This window comes from Sebastes umbrosus, chromosome 19 (assembly GCF_015220745.1).
Source record: "Sebastes umbrosus isolate fSebUmb1 chromosome 19, fSebUmb1.pri, whole genome shotgun sequence".
NCBI classification, from domain to species: Eukaryota; Metazoa; Chordata; class Actinopteri; order Perciformes; family Sebastidae; genus Sebastes; species Sebastes umbrosus.
The window spans coordinates 12,235,196-12,251,615 of record NC_051287.1 but is presented as its reverse complement, the minus strand read 5'-3'; the positions used below and the strand labels follow the sequence as shown (position 1 = coordinate 12,251,615).

Below are 16,420 nucleotides of genomic sequence, written 5' to 3'. Positions count from 1 at the left end.
TTCCAGATAATCTCTATAGAACAAACGGAGAAATTCCCGAAGCAGCTTTTCACATCACCCTCCTATCACAGATAGTAGCGACAAAGAGACATCAGCACTGACTGAGAGATTTAGTGTGGAAGTATGTTCAAGTCATACATAAAACACATACAATTCATGTCTGTATAATTAGACAAATTGCTACTGCTGTCATACAATATTACTTTCTTTGGTACACAGCATATTGTAACTCCTACATCACACCACTAGAGGGCTATGTAGTACACTGTAAAGTACAGCTCATTCAGATAGTATCTCAGTGAGTTGGCCTTCTACCTCAGTCATCATCAGCTTCCCTAAAAGAAGTAAGACATTTGAAATGCATGTTAAAAAAGAAAAGTTCCTATTAACTTGGCACTATAAAATTATATTTCTAAAATATTTTGACCATCTTATCTTCAGGTACGGTGTGAATTATCAATATCTACAAATCGGTTGTTTGGTCACTGTAAATCAAATCTGATCAACACACAAATGTTGTGATGAAGCAGATTATCTGAGTTTGTGTGTGTGAAACTAAATAATGACTAAAGTTTTTCTGTCTTCCAAACTTTAACTTTACTTGTCACTTACTGAATATTCAATGTTATAGAGAAAAACGTAAGATTTGAGAGCAAGTCTTCAGTGGCTTTCACACAACCCCATCTCAAAGGAAGGCGTATAAATGATAGCACGACATAACAACGACATTCCGCTGGTCATGAGGATGCATTTTAGCGTTTTCAGTGTGTCATTTGTACGCCACGCAACAAAACTACAGAAATGTCTGTAGTTAGGTTTAAGCAACAAAACCACTTAGTTAGGTTTAGGAAAAACATCATGGTTGGGTTTTAAAATGAGCATGTAAACTAAGTAAAAATAAAAATACGTACGGATACGGAAACAACGTAACATAAATACAGAAAACACATCACAAACGTCACTAACGTAACTTACAAAAACACACTCTGCTGGTTGAAAGTCCTGTGTTTGTTTGACCCTCTCACTCGTCATACAGTAAGCGGTCTTTCTCACTTTTTATTCTACGTCACTCCCTCTGAGCATAGCACATTTACGCGGACGTGTTTACACTGCAGTCGGTACAGACTACATGACATATAAATGACACGAAAATCAAGAAAGGTGTTCTTATTGCAACGCTAAATGCCTTTATTGTAGAAATGCTTAAAATGAGCATTTACTACTTTTGTTTGTTTTATATAAAAGTAAATTGGACATCTTTATGTTGACTGCTGGTTGGACAAAACAAGCAATTTAAAGACGTCACCTTAACCTCTGGGAAATTATAACTTTTAAACAAACTAATGAGCAGATTAAAGCCCCTGAAAACCTCTCAGGTTTTCTCTATAACATTAAATATTCATGGCTAAATAAGTAACAATCAAAGTTAAGCTCATGTAAGACCACATTGTTCATAGTAGAAAGATGATTGAGAAAACATGTTTTGACGTGTTTCTGTTATTTTGTCCACCCGTGTGTTGCCTGTTTGCAACCACCGATACAACCAGCATCTTGTGTAGTCTGTATCATTTTCCACCCGTTATCCTGATCTCTCATTATTCCTCTCTTTTCCTTCCCTCTCTCCTTCCTTCCCTCTCTCCTTGCTTATCTCCATAGAGCAGATGTTCGTGAACCCCTCAATGGGATTATGGTGCCGTTCCTCAGAAATCAAAGGGAACAGACTGGGGTATTTTTTTGGGATTAAGTGTCCCCCTTTCACAGCCAGCAGGAATATTCAGGTCCCCCTCTCCTCTCTCAGCGGCATGATAACAGCTGTGTCTACCACACTCTCACTATGGTGACAAATTCAAAGGAAAGCATCCCGACACACCAAAGCTTTCATGTTTGCATCTTTTTCATCCTCTCACAGTCAAAGATAATAGTCAGTTCCTAACTCTGTCAGCTAAATCTCAAAACACAGAGAAACTAAAATATAGTCTTTTTTTTACCTCATGCAAAGCGTGACGAGGTTTATTCCATACCTCCAACTATGTGCTGCCAGCTGTGGTTAGCCATGGAGAGCTGCAGTCAATGATCTGGTCATGTACCGCAGTAGATGACAAAGCACTATACTGTACTTCCTCAGTTCAATGAGCCATTTTGGCAGCACTGTGCCTGGAGAATAGCATCAAAACATCACTAAGGCCAAAGCAATGAATCACAGCAGAGGTAATTTCCTGTAGCTACAGAGACACAACCAGTCTGGAGCAACAAAAAAAAAACTGTAATCATTAAAATGGGGATGCTGCTGCTGCCTCACCCCGGCTGCAGGTGTCAGGAATAAAGGGGAACCTTCATGGAAAGCTAACTGTCATGATGTGAGGCCGCTGCTGTCCAATGACCACGGCAAGAAATACACACACAATAAGGAGTGCTTGAGTAGTGAAACGCGTATTATTAATATACACAGAGACTGTGGAACACTTAAAGATGAACTGAAATCAAAATAATTTGTAATATCACATCGATTCCAGCGGTTAGTGCTGCCAACTTGGCAATTTTGCCTCTAGATTTAGCAACTTTTACGACCCTTTTAGCAACATTTTTTTTTATTTTATTTTTTTAAATGTCCCGAGCGACAAATCAACCAAAGCTTACTTCCTTTCCCTTAAAGACAGTTCCTAATATTTCTCAGTAAATGTGCACTCATCCTTTCTCACAGTGTCTCCCTGGGTTACCTGTTTTTAGTGCAGCAGCATGTTCAAAAATCAGCCAGACAGAAATGTGAATGACCTGTAAATGTGTGTTCCTAATGACCAAATCAATAATCCCCATTGTTTATGCTCCTTTGTTTGTTCTCAATTGTTTAATTTGACTATTGAACATTAGGGGTGTGAATCACCAGAGGCGCCACGATACGATATTATCACAATCTTATCGCTATTGCATTAAGATATAATCAATGTGTGTGCGTGTGTTCGCTGCAGTATCTTACTATGATGGTCTGTCCAGGTTTGACCACGTTCAGTTCAGCCAGACTCTGCAAGATATCGCTGACTGCCTTTTCACACAGTGACGTGCCCGCTGAAGGGTCTTCTCCTCGTCTTCCTCCAAGTTTGCTGTCCTCCTCTTCCTCCCCTCGCTCCGCCCCCGTCAGCTTACGACCTGTGAAGGAATACACAAAGACAATAAGTTAAAACATCACCTCCATCACCTCCAGCGTTTACGTAAAACAATGAATAACTGTCTATAAAAAGCGTTCCGACAGGGATGCCTTCATTTAGAGAACTAAACCCTAAATTAATGAACACATTTACACAGTGTTTTAGCCACTCTGCCTGTCACACAACTTAAGCTCAGCGCCAGACAACTATTCATTCACTGTGTAAATTACACTCATTACTGGTAACGCCGCCAATCAACCTCTCGTGTTGTCCAATGACGTGAAAGTTGTAATCACGGGGATCCTTCATCCTCCATCGTCTCCCTCCGTCCCACATGAAACGAAACGCAGCATGAGGCCTCGGAGAAAACACTTGTTTCTTAAATCTGTTTACATTCCAGTGTAACCCGACATCTGTGTTGTTGCTGTTTGATCGCTGCGCTGAATTAATGAGCTGGTGAGGTTTGATGGCTCCGTTTAGGCAGTAAAGAGGCGTGTAATCAAACTAAAGTCAAGCTTTATCCAGGAGAGAGATGCTCCTCGTGTGAACAAAATGACCAATAAATATCCCGCTTTCCACAATAACGCTGTTCAGACACCCGATGTTAAAAGGTAAAATATGTGTTTTAATATACCAGCGTGCTTCTCGGTGAAGAACGGTTGCTATTATTTCTTTGTAAGAAACCATAAAGCTGCTCACACGTCGGTGAAACACACCCCAGTAACCACAAAGCTCTCTGTATGTTTGTGTACTTTTGTTTCCAATTATTTTTTTGTGACTCCATTCACACGACTTGGACTCGAGTCAGACTTAAGTCATTAATCGGATATCTTTAGACTCTACTTGACAAAATCTAAATTTGACTTTAACGCCATTGAAGTGTTCAGTGAATCAACTCTTCATATTTCTGATAACGGATGTATTTGAAGCCATTGCAAGGAGGGAAAGGTGCGTTTGACAGTGCACGCTAGCACTTTATCACATTTAGACATTAAAACATTCAGGTCAGCAGACTTTTCATTTTGATCTTTCTTTTTTTTTTTCTTTTTTTCTAACTTTTTTTATAAAGACAAATTGATTAAAGAAGATTTAAAACTAGATTCAGATTTGATTAAATTACATTAAATCCCAACCGTGGTATCAGGAAAAACATACCAAGGCACACCTGATCATTTTGCTTTTAAATGTTGCTTTTAAAAAAAGTGCTTTAGCATTTTGCATCTGACAAACTGTAATAGAGGTGAAATTAATTATCTAATAACATAGCTGGTAGGGCTGCACAATATATTGTTTTTTAATCTGCGACTGTGATATTGCACTCGGGAATTTTTGGAGTTACTTGAAAGAGAGTATCAGTAGAAAACTAAACTTTAAAATGTCATTTTTTTTTTTAAATTTGTGTCAAGAAATTATTTCCAAAAGAATGTTGGAAATAATTTCCTTTATTTTTTTTAATTCAACAAACAATTTGTTGTATTTTAGCGGAATATTGAAAGCAACAGAAAGGCAGAACTTAGTACACTTTAATATCGGTTTATTTATCGCAAGTACGTAATATCGTTTTTTGCAATATTCAACAATGTTATTGAATATCACATATTTTCCTCATATCATGCAGCCCTGATAGCTGGGTATCTGCAATGTATTATTTCACTAAAATAATAATCCATAAAATATTTTCTAACAGTCCACCAAGAAAAAGTTAGCAAAGTGGTTTAATGCATGCATCAAAGAGTTGTTTGCTCAACAGCAGGTGGACGCCTCAGACAAACAGCAGGTGTTGCTTTGCAGAAACTAAACTGAACAAACTGACTGTGGCTCACAGAGTTAGCTGCAAACAAAGCCAAAGAATCAGTGTACTATTATTAGGATTTTTATTGCTAACTTTAAATACCGTAATTTCATATATTGTCATTTACAGGTCATGAAAATCAGCCACAATATAATAACTCAACATGTGTATTTGTCTATGCTTCCGGGTACAGTAGGCCTCACCATGGCTGCTGGTCTCCTCTGTGGACTTGTCGCTCTCTCCGTCCGCCTGTCCGTCTGCATCCTGCTCAGCGTGCTGCAGACTGAGCTTATGGCACACTTCAAAGGCCTGACCTACTGTACGCACTATACGCATGGCCTGGCTCTGTCAGGGAGAGAGAGAGAGAGGAGACGGAGATTAGAGCAGAGGTATCTAACAATAAGCATCAAAACACCACAACAAGTAATTTCACTGATCAGTTCACCTCCTGTCTGCTTTAAGACTTCTTTGGTTGGACTGAAAACATTAAGTCATCGTTGGCACGTAGTTGAATACTAACAATCAGAGATTAATAATATCACTTCTGTGGAGTAATACTCATTACAGCTGACTGATAACACCAGAGCTGTGAGCAGTGAGCCAAGACTGCAGTAGGTTGCAACAACTGCACACATGAAAACGGCTTGAACTGAGGAAAGGTAAAGAGATACTTAAATCTGAAATATGCAGTTGTAATCTTTGTCTATGTAATCATCTATTGTGTATTCACTGCAGGCTATGGATCTGCAGTGCTAAGCCACAGGATATTAACTCAGCTACCGGAAATAAAATAAAATCAAAACCAAAATTGATTAACTGAGCTGACATAATCAGGAAATTAACTCTTAAATTAAAGATACAAGTTAAAAAAAAAAAAAACATAGAATACAAACAACCCTCAGTTACAGATAGCTGGACACAGAAAGCTGAATGTCCCACAGTGTGCTTTACATTGACTGTATGCAGCTGGGGGATTTAAATCAAGGAGCAATGACAGCAGAAAATTGAGCGGTGAGAGGGATAAGTGAACAGGTTTAACCTGCTGATGCTGCTGTCGTTGATAAGATATCAATCTCTTCTCTCTCTATGATGGGTTTCTCCCTGTAGGATTTCATTTTCAGTTATTTAACCTCTTCCACTCCTTGAGGGAGTCGGCGCCTTCAGCCGACTTTACTTTTTTCAGAGGTTGTAGCGGGCTCAGTTTTAGAGCTAGACTGGAGATACAGGTATCATATGAAACTAGGAAACCTAAGGAATCCATCCGTACCAAAATACTAGCATGTCGGGAAGAACTCTAAATAACGATATGCAATTACGGTAAATTCTGGCTAGAAAAAACTGGCATGGCAATTTTCAAAGGGGTTCCTTGACCTCTGACCTCAAGATATGTGAATGAAAATGGGTTCTTTGGGTATCCACGAGTCTCCCCTTTAGAGACATGCCCACTTTATGATAATAACATGCAGTACAAATGTGTTATTGTCTCCTATTCTAAAATGGTGTGTTTGAATATTTCTGCATACTGGGGTCCATAAACAGTCTTGAATTACAACCATTTCTTTGAAACTTGACCTCACTGTATAAAATGACCTGTGGTGACCTCTAGGATAATCACAGCCTCATGAAACTTTACAGCCACAAACTACAGACCTAGAGCATTCAGAGGATGAATGGCTTTCCTAGGTATGTTGACAGTAAGGGGGTTTCTGAGCAGTTTACACAACAGAAGTGCTTGCCATCGAATCGCCGAAAAATGCAATTCTTGCAGATGTCAAAAGGTTTTTTGATACCAAATCACAGCATGGCTTTTTCTATGGTGTTCCTCAAGGTCTTGGTGTCTTAATGTGGTATTTTGGAGAGATTATTGATCATGTTTATCAATTTGAATGGTAAAAAATTGTTAAATTTAGCACCAAATCTGTGAAACAAATGGTATCAACTCAAAAATTGCTGCAACAATTTATGAGACATAATAGAGCATGGGGATGACCATAATATACTTCTATCATAATGATCTAAGCCCTTATACACTCTCACGATTTATCTTAATTAATTAATCTTTTTTTTACTTTCTGATTTATGACTAGAACAACTTGACACACAGTGCTGAGCAGCATCTCAATTAATCTTCAGGTTCCCAGCTTTCAGATGATGTACACCACTTCTATGTGACATCTACTGTTGACCTGCTATCTCCCTCTAAAGGGAGATAAAGGAGTTAAAGGGTAAATCTCAGGGCTGATGAAACAGAAGAGCAGCAGCAGGGTAGTTGTGCATGAAGCCTATTCTCCAGAAAAGTGTGTCTGTGATCAGCATGTCTTTCAGGAGGTGTGTGAGTGGACGTTTGCTGTACCGTCTTCTTTGACTTGAAGACGTTACATCTGAAGGAATTATTGGAACCGTCTCTCGCGATGTAGCTGAAGATCTTTAAATCCTGGGAGTCGTGAGACACGTAGAAGATCCTAGAAAACATAAAAGCAAATTTAAGTACACAAAAGTTACAGAAACCTCAGAATATAAAATATGATCCACCCTCTTTCTTCATAGTCACTATTCTCCAAATGACAACTTACTTTAAAAACCCAAATCAGGGAGAAAGAACAGACCTAATGCAGATATAAATCAAATTAAAGGGGAATATTTGCAGTTAAGGCTGGGCGATAATTCAATATGATAATTTATTGTCTTTCAATGGAATCATATATTGAGATATTGTGATACAGAATTATGTCATTTAACTTGATAATAACAAGCACATACCAACTCAAATTTTCTCAGAAATCTGATGTGAAATATTTTGAGGGAATATCATTTGAAGATCGTGGTTTTGTTTTCAAATCACACTTTACATTACCACTCAGTTCAATGCCATTATTCATAATTTCACTTGAAACCGTTCATTTTGCACTAAAGTTCTTAATTAAATGAGAAAATATGCAGTTCTTTTCATTTGTCAGGTATTTATTATTTATTCATATAGACTATTTATTTATTTAATTAGCAGAAAACATGCTATATCGTGATATATATCATTATTGAGATAAGAAATGACCTACAGTATATTGGGATAGAAGACTTTGGCCATATCGCCCAGCCCTATTTGCAGTATAATATATAAATTAATTTATATATACATACATAATATATCTAATTATATAAATACACGCCACAATGCTATTGTAATCTCTTTTTGTCTTATTGTACAAGTATATTGTCCGGTTTTGTTCTGTCCTTGCCAGCAATGCTGCACGCACAAAGCAAACGGTCAGCGCTGCATCTCCATCTGCAGCTTCACGGCTATAAAACAACTCCACCGGGAACCGGGCAAACAAATTATGACCATCTACTACTGAGACTCACATGATGCAGAGTGCAATATGTATCCCCATCCCCACTGCACAAACACACACCCACGGAAACACAAGCACGGATAATTATATTCAACACACACGGTCCCTTGTTGAGGTGTGGCTTTGCCAAAGGAGATCCTCCTACAGATACATAATTTACAAACACACACGTTACAAACCAGCTGGTTAGATGTGTAATGTTAAAGGGATAGTTCGGGGGTTTTGAAGTGTGAACTGTTTTTTTTTCAATGGAGTCTGCGGGCTTTGACGAGAGCATAGATGATGCACCGGCTTCAGTTCCCCGTCAGAAAGGGCCGTCAGACGGCAAGGTAAAGCGGTGAAAATATTTTAAATATAGTATACACTTGAATGGATATAGATTTTTTGATCCACAGCAGTATGCTGCTTTGCTTCCGTGCGGTAACTCCCGTCTGCTTCTCCAAACTGGGAGCGTTCCGACCGTCATCTACTGCAGGTAACACACTGACTATGGATAAGTACCTCATACAACCCCACTTCAAAGCACCCAAACCATCCTTTTAACACACTTTTAAGTGGCCGCCTACTTCTTTCCATCTCTGAGATTTCCATTTCCATAAAGAGGTTGCTATATTAGCTATAATTAGTTGTTTTAAACCGGCCAAAAAAAAGAAAATTTCACAGTTTTCCTGATTAAAAACCTTTCATTTTTTGCCAGCACTTTCCATTCTAAATGTTCCTTCTCTTCTCAGCGCCTGACAGGCAGTATTATTTTGACACTCTATGGTTTAATTGCTGTGAGTTGTTTATCAGTGACTGACAAGTGAGTGACACGTGCTGAGAAATGCTGAAACTTTGCGGTACAGCTGGTCTTAAATCCGTGATTACTGTGAATAAAATCTGAGAGTAGGATGCCTCCCATGGAAAAATTACTTACTGACCAACATATGCTCTACCAACTACAAGCACAAGCCATAGATTATTCATTATGCTATATTATGAATGTAAGTGCATTTGGCACATACGGTATGGTACATTCAAGCACATTAGTCCTGCATGGTAAAGTACACGGTGGAGGGTCTATAAAGCAAGACTCATCCACAGAGGATGAGCTGATGGATCTAATTTCCACAGTATGTAGTATACTCACAGTAATGAATTAACTAACAAGAACACGCGGAGTGCAAAGACCAGGCATGACTGAATATCAGGCAGTCTAATTCCCTGTGTGTGTAAAGAAAGTAATATTTGTTTAACATACATTATGAACACATGAGGGGTGTGACTGACCTGTATATGGGATCGTGCATGATCAGCATCTTGCTCTCATCCCATGTCCATTCTTTCCTCTGTGTATGAGACACATGATTAAGCATCAATAAAGCATCATTGACAAAGCATATCTGAAGAAATAATACATTTATTATTACTAATATGGATGAATAGATGAAACCAGCAATTTTTTTTACGTCATATAAACACGCATATGCTGTATCCGGTCTAAAAGAGTTAAAGCTGCAATATGTCTTTTTTTTTTGTTCAGTGTTACAGACTCTGGTGTTTACTTTCTGAATCCAGTTATTTAGGGCTGTCAATCAATTAAAATATTGAATTAATCGTACCTTAAAGGGAGATTTGTCAAGTATTTAATTATCTTATCAACATGGGAGTGGGCAAATATGCTGCTTTATGCAAATGTATGTATATATTTATTATTGGAACTCAATTAACAACACAAAACAATGACAAATATTGTCCAGAAACCCTCACAGGTACTGCATTTAGCATAAAAAAATATGCTCAAATCATAACATGGCAAACTGTAGCCCAACAGGCAACAACAGCTGTCAGTGTGTCAGTGTGCTGACTTGACTATGACTTGCCCCAAACTGCGTGGGATTATCATAAAGTGGGCATGTCTGTAAAGGGGAGACTCGTGGGTACCCATAGAACCCATTTTCATTCACATATCTGGAGGTCAGAGGTCAAGGGACCCCTTTGAAAATACCCATGCCAGTTTTGCCAATGCCAAGTTGCATTAATGCATTAAAGAAATTAATGGCGTTAAAACAAATTTGCGCTAACGCGTTGTTATCACGTTAACTTTGACAGCTCTAATCTTATTCCCGTTAGAGCTTGTCGCTCGTGACTTACCTTCTGTTTCTTCCTCAGTATCACCTTGACTCCGTCCACAGACACCACAATGCTGACTTTCTTCTTCTTGATGTTCTTGGCCTTGAATTCATACTAAGAAAAACAGACAGAAAGAAGCACATCAGAATAGTATTACGAACAGTACTTTATCTTTTTCCTGTGACTAAAGCTCTCCGACGCCAGAGAAAAGAGAAAGGACACTTGGATAACACGGATAGATTGCCTAACTTCACACTGACTGTAATGAGAACCAACATCCATTAGGGTCAGAATACCCAATGCAGGTGTATTCTGACTGATTATAGCTAATCGCATTAAAGGTTGTCAGTTTTACCTCATTAAGCCTCTGAAATATTCTGGACCGTTCCTGAGGACCTGCCACATGGCTGATAAGGATCTTGTTATAAATAGAAAGTGACAAGAAATGATCATGTGGCTATACATGTATGTACAGGCATCATGTCTCTGCTTCTCACAGAATATAATCTACACCAGCTAAATTAAACAAGTGAAAAAGCCCAGGATGTAGGCTCGTCTCCACTCTGTTTGCTGAGTGGTACACAACAGCTGTGTCTGCACTGAGCGACTAACGTGTTTCCACCTCGTCAGCTGGCCGGGCTTTCTGCTCAGGAACTTAGCAAGTCTGGCCTGTCGACTCAAATCAGTGTCACCTTTTAAACATAAAGCGGGGTTCAGCTCTTGTTAGCTATCAGCTATCGAGGCCTACAGCGGGTCTGTCAGGTCACAGACAGAGGTTTATACAAGGTCAAATATACGAGCAGTGTAGGGTACAAACTGCAGTGAAAAAAAAATAAAAGCTTTCTGGAAAGGAATAGTTTGACATTCTGGAAAAGAAGGTAATTTGAAGAGAAGATTTATACCACTCTTACATGTATATTTGTCCCTGTTAAATATGAAGCTGGAGCCACCTGGTAGTTAGCTTAGCTTAGCTTACCACTCTATAAAGCCTAACACATGATATGTCAATGCTAGGCTAACTGTTTCCTCCTGCTTCCAGTCTTTATGCTAAGCTAATGGTCTCCTGGCTCTAGCTTCATATTTGGCATGCAGACCATAGACTGTAAACAAGAAGTGGACGTAGTCACGCTGACGTCACCAATTGGTTTGCGGACTGCCATTCTGAAGCCTCGAGTTCAGCATTTTGGCCGTCGCCATCTTGGTTTTTTGCAACCAGAAGTGACACGAGAGGGTGGAGCTAAGTACAACCGAATGCGGAATAATACATTTTTAGGCAACCAAAATGTTACAATTAACTTTCATAAACTGAAAACACACTGTGAAAGGGTTAAAGCTCTACGACGAAAACACGGACAACTCCCAGACTGGACAACGCTGTGGTAGCGACTGGTCAATCACAATGTAGCAATGGTCTATTTGACTCTAAATGGGACCATAATTTACTAAATGAACATCATGCTGTATTGAAGAAGACTTGAAACTAGCGATCGAGACCATAAACTCATGTTTACGATGTTAACTGAGGTAATAAATCTAGTGAGAAGTAGGGTCATTTTCTCATAGACTTCTATACAATCAGACTTCTTTTTGCAACCAGAGGAGTCGCCCCCTGCTGGCTGTTAGAAAGAATGCAGGTTTAAGACACTTCTGCATTGGCTTCACTTTTGAGGTTGCGCACTGATACAGACATCAATGAGTGGTATTGATCTTATATTTTGCACTATAACGAAATGAAAAAAAACCCACAGGGCACTGGCCAAAATCCAGAGAAACTTTTTTTTATATTTTCCTCTTTTTAATCACATCTTGTGTTCATTAACATAAATTGAGGTAAACAGTAAAAGACAATTTTCCTTCTTTCTTCAAATCTGCTTCGGACAAAATAGGCTGCCAGCTTCCCACTTGAGCTGGCAGAGTCTCCCAGAAAACAATAAATGTCCAATCTGCTGTTTACCACATCCTGCCAAAATGTCAATAATACAGTAAAAGTGAATTTGTCTTCAGCCAGATGAATAAGTAAAGGAGAGAGAGAATGAAAATGAAAGGGTAAAATGAATGCCAGGGTAGAAAACAAGCCCAGGGTAAGGAGATGGAAAAATAGAAGAAGAGAGCTGAGTAGATAGGAGGAGACAGGAGGAGAGGAGGTGAGGAGACAGCTGTTGTCATGTAAGGACATCCTGCAAACTGTGACCTTTTAATCCAGCTACACAATGCTGCCATGGAACAATTAGCTGAACATTATGAACAAGTCAAGACCTGCCAGACATGATTATGACATAGTTTAGTGGGGTTTTATTTGTCATTTGCGTCAACCCAGGAAACAGTGTATGTCCACACCGTCTTACTGACAGCAAAAATGAAGCATTTTTCGTCCCCTCCATTTCCATACTTGCTAATTTCCTGCTTGTGTCTATTTAAGATGCCCTGCTCTCCCCTGCCCTGGATCCATGGTGATTAAAGTTTCAGTCTCTAATTATACAGAACGGAGTCCTGAGAGAGCTGATTAAACGGAGAATAGGTTCAGAGAGGGAGAGGAGGAAACGCACCACAGAGACGGAGAGAGACGAATAGCCGACGTTTAAAAGAGAAGGAATGGGGGAAAGTGAAGTGAGTGTGCGGTGGTGAGATGAAAGGAAAGTGTCCAGGTCCTGAGTTTCATTTATCTCTATTGCACTATATGCTTATGAACCCTGCACAAAATCTACTGATATTGAGAACACAGTATTTGCTCTGGGGGGCACATAATGAGATGAGGAAATTCAAAGAAAGGTGACGGAGCAGAATGTGATGATTTTTGGGGCATCCGCGTGCAAAACAAGGAGTCCCGAAACCGACGAAATAAAAGGTTATCAGTCAAGACAAAAATAGAACTGAATGCATCAACAATGCTATTACGTACACACGCATGCAAAGTCAGGCAACTTGCTTGCTACCTTCACCAACCACATCGGTGTCAAAACATTCACACACACACACACACACAGCTCTTTCATAATTCACCGTTTATGCCAGCATTCTGGTGAAGCAAAATGGGATTTTGCAACTTCATTTCCGAAGTATGAAATTTTTATATTTTTTCTTTGCTTAAGTGCCAAGTGTTTTGAAATATTCAAGCTTTTAATGCACTTGCATTGTTACGGTTTTCCTGTTATCAACAGCGGAGCAAACACGCAAACACAAGACACGAGTTTTCCCCGAAGCCTCAACATGTCAAAACTTTCAGCAAGGTATAAAAATATTCCAGAGAAGAGCTTCGTTTTGCTTTAATCTGCTGTGTACATATTCTGAAACTTTATGAATTATGTTTGGAAGACATGCTTGAGGAATAACACATGACTAATATGTGGATTAAGGCATGCAAAGGACATGGGCTTTACGTTTCTAAGATGCACACTTCAAAGATTTGTCTTACAAAATCTTAAAACTACCTCCAACGCTGACTGTGAGCGCTGCAGTGCTGCAGCAACGTTCAATCTTAAAGCACACAGAGCGTGAGCATTTATTTCACATCTTTCTCCGTCTGGATGTGTGCGTTTAAGCCGTCGGACTCATCAGTCTTCCCAGACAGCGTAACAAATTTGAGCCGGCGTTCTTCTCTGTGATGTATTATGAAAGTGTCAGATAGAATAGTGATGGCTGTGCTGTGCTATGTGCACAAACACCAGGAAGGGAAAACAGGCTCTCAGTGGGATTTGTGATCCCAGTGTTATAAATTTTGAGTTAGCCGCTTTCAAACAGAGACAAACATATTACAGGATCAAAACCAGAGGAGACAAGAGGACACTCACTTTTTATTTATCTGAGCAAGTCGAGACAAAAGAATTTGGTGTGGCAGCTTCTTTGAAATTTTTATTCTGTCTATAATATATTCTGTCAACATATATTAGCTGCTAGAAACACTTGTGATATGAGTATTAGGCAAGTGTGCATCAATTTGAAGGAATAGTTATATTAGACGTTTTTGGAAATATGCCTATTTGCTTTCTGGCAGAGAGTCAGATGAATAGATTTATACCTTTCTCATATCTGTAAACTGAATATGAAGCTACAGCCAGATGACTGTTATCCCAGAGCAGTGGTTCCCAACCTTTTTCCTTTAGGGACAGTTTTTCTATCACTGTGTAAACTGACTAATAAGTGACATATTGTATGGATAATTCATAAATGCTTAACAATAACGACACAGAACAACTAATAAACTGAAACCCAAATAGTGAACGTAATTGCAGGAAGTTTGGGAACCAGTGTCTTAGTGTATAGCATGAAGACACTGCCATGGCACCGTAAAAATATAACAGACGGGAAACACCACTGTTGCCGTTTAGCAACTTTATTTAACTTCCGGTTTAGTCCGTCACATAATATCTTCCAAATCTATGGAGGACCGAACCTGCCAAAATAAAAAATAAATGAATAAATAAATAAATGATTCGATAAATAAACTAGAATGGCACTCGGAGAGCGCAGACCGCCGCCGCCCTCTCCGTTCAGCTTGCGCCATCATCCACTTGTATTTTTGTTTATGTTGAGATCGGCTGTACGTAGCGGAGCATCGTAGAACAAACCTAAACCGTCTTCGTTACTCTTTCCAACAATCACCAACTGTGCTTTGGTTGAACTAAACTGTAATTTCACAGTTTAATGTGAAAAAACGCTGAATCTACAGTCCATGAAGTCATGGAGACACGTTAAATAAACACTTGAGTTGTTGCCACAAATCAACAAGTTGGTCCTCCATTTCTGAGCTTTACGATTTGAAATCAGTGCGGCCAGGATGGACGTCCAAAAAACACTCTTAACATACCTCACACCACAGGAATATCTGGAAAGATAATAAAAACATTGTGGCTTTGCAGGGAAATCAGGCCCAAAATCGGCTTGATTCTCGTTTAGTGTTTGGTACAGATCCCCACAAAAATCACAATATAATAATTTTAGAATGTGTTTCAATGAATATGAGACTAATGGTGCAAAAAATTATAATTTAATATCGCAATTACATTATCAGAAAATAATCACAATTAGAATTTTTTTCTAAATGGTTCAGCCCTAGCTTGATATTAATCTTCTCATCTAACTCTTGGACAAATAATGAATAAGTGTATTTCCCGAAACGTTGAACTATTCTTAATAGAGTGATGTTTTGTTAGCATTGGGAGGCCCTTCCAGTGTATTCAACAGGTATGATAAGTATGTTTGGCCTTGGACGGCTAATCAAACACACAAAGAATTGGATCTCATGATCCCAAGATACAGATCAAGATGTAATCTGGTCCACATGCCACGAGGTAAGAGGAGCAAAACTGTAGAGGACGCCCCAGAGGACATGAGGGATTCTAGTGAACTCCAGTATTCATGTCCTCTTTTCTAGGAGGGACTGTTCTAGGAACAGGTCTCTCAGTCATTATATGGAAGTAGTTGTACTGCAGGTACTGTAAATAAACCTCCTGGCTCCAAAAAAGTACCTGTCAGCAACTTCCTAATGAAAGACCGCTGTTTCCTTCAGTTAATGTTATTTGGTTCATGCTTGAAAGCTTTAGAGAAATATTAAAAGGAAAAGTTTGCTGCTGTTTGTGGATATTTTTAGAGTGGATAAATGAGTAGGATTTCAAAGATGGAATAGGAAATTCTGGGCAACCCCCCACTCCCCTTCCTCGATCCTGAAAAGCAGTGGAATGCGGGGTGCATTGTGGGTCATTGATGCTCCCTGTAGTACCATTGAATCCACACAGGAGTCCACAATAGGCCTCTATAGATCGCAACCTAGCAACCCCTTCATTACAATTCCCAGGATTTGGGGAGTTCCAAGGAATTTCACTGCTTTTTTCCCCAATCCGGGATACAAAGAGATGACTGTTGGGAGCTGAGAAACACAACAGCTGCCCAACGGCGTGGCATTTAACTTGGAAAAGAAAAAAAAAAAGCTTCTTGGAAATCAAAGTAGCGGGAAACAATTTGAAATATCTATTTTATGTTAAACTCCAACTGCGAGTGCTAATTTGTCTGAGAAGGAAATGACGTGT

General features: G+C 39.2%; 1 protein-coding gene across 2 annotated transcripts in view; it reads right to left on the bottom strand.

Annotated features, from left to right (window-relative positions):
• Positions 1 to 16,420, bottom strand: part of si:dkey-34e4.1 (carboxyl-terminal PDZ ligand of neuronal nitric oxide synthase protein) — a 59,527-nt gene that overhangs the window by 19,767 nt on the left and 23,340 nt on the right. For both annotated transcript variants that reach the window (XR_005204395.1, XM_037752662.1), the window contains exons 3-7: positions 10,419 to 10,511; positions 9,555 to 9,613; positions 7,289 to 7,397; positions 5,139 to 5,280; positions 2,975 to 3,144 (exon numbers count right to left, since the gene is read on the bottom strand). Coding sequence is in view for 1 of the 2 variants with exons in the window: in XM_037752662.1 (XP_037608590.1) it covers positions 2,975 to 3,144; positions 5,139 to 5,280; positions 7,289 to 7,397; positions 9,555 to 9,613; positions 10,419 to 10,511 (573 nt within the window). In the remaining variant the exon portion in view is untranslated. The remainder of the gene's footprint in view (positions 1 to 2,974; positions 3,145 to 5,138; positions 5,281 to 7,288; positions 7,398 to 9,554; positions 9,614 to 10,418; positions 10,512 to 16,420) is intronic.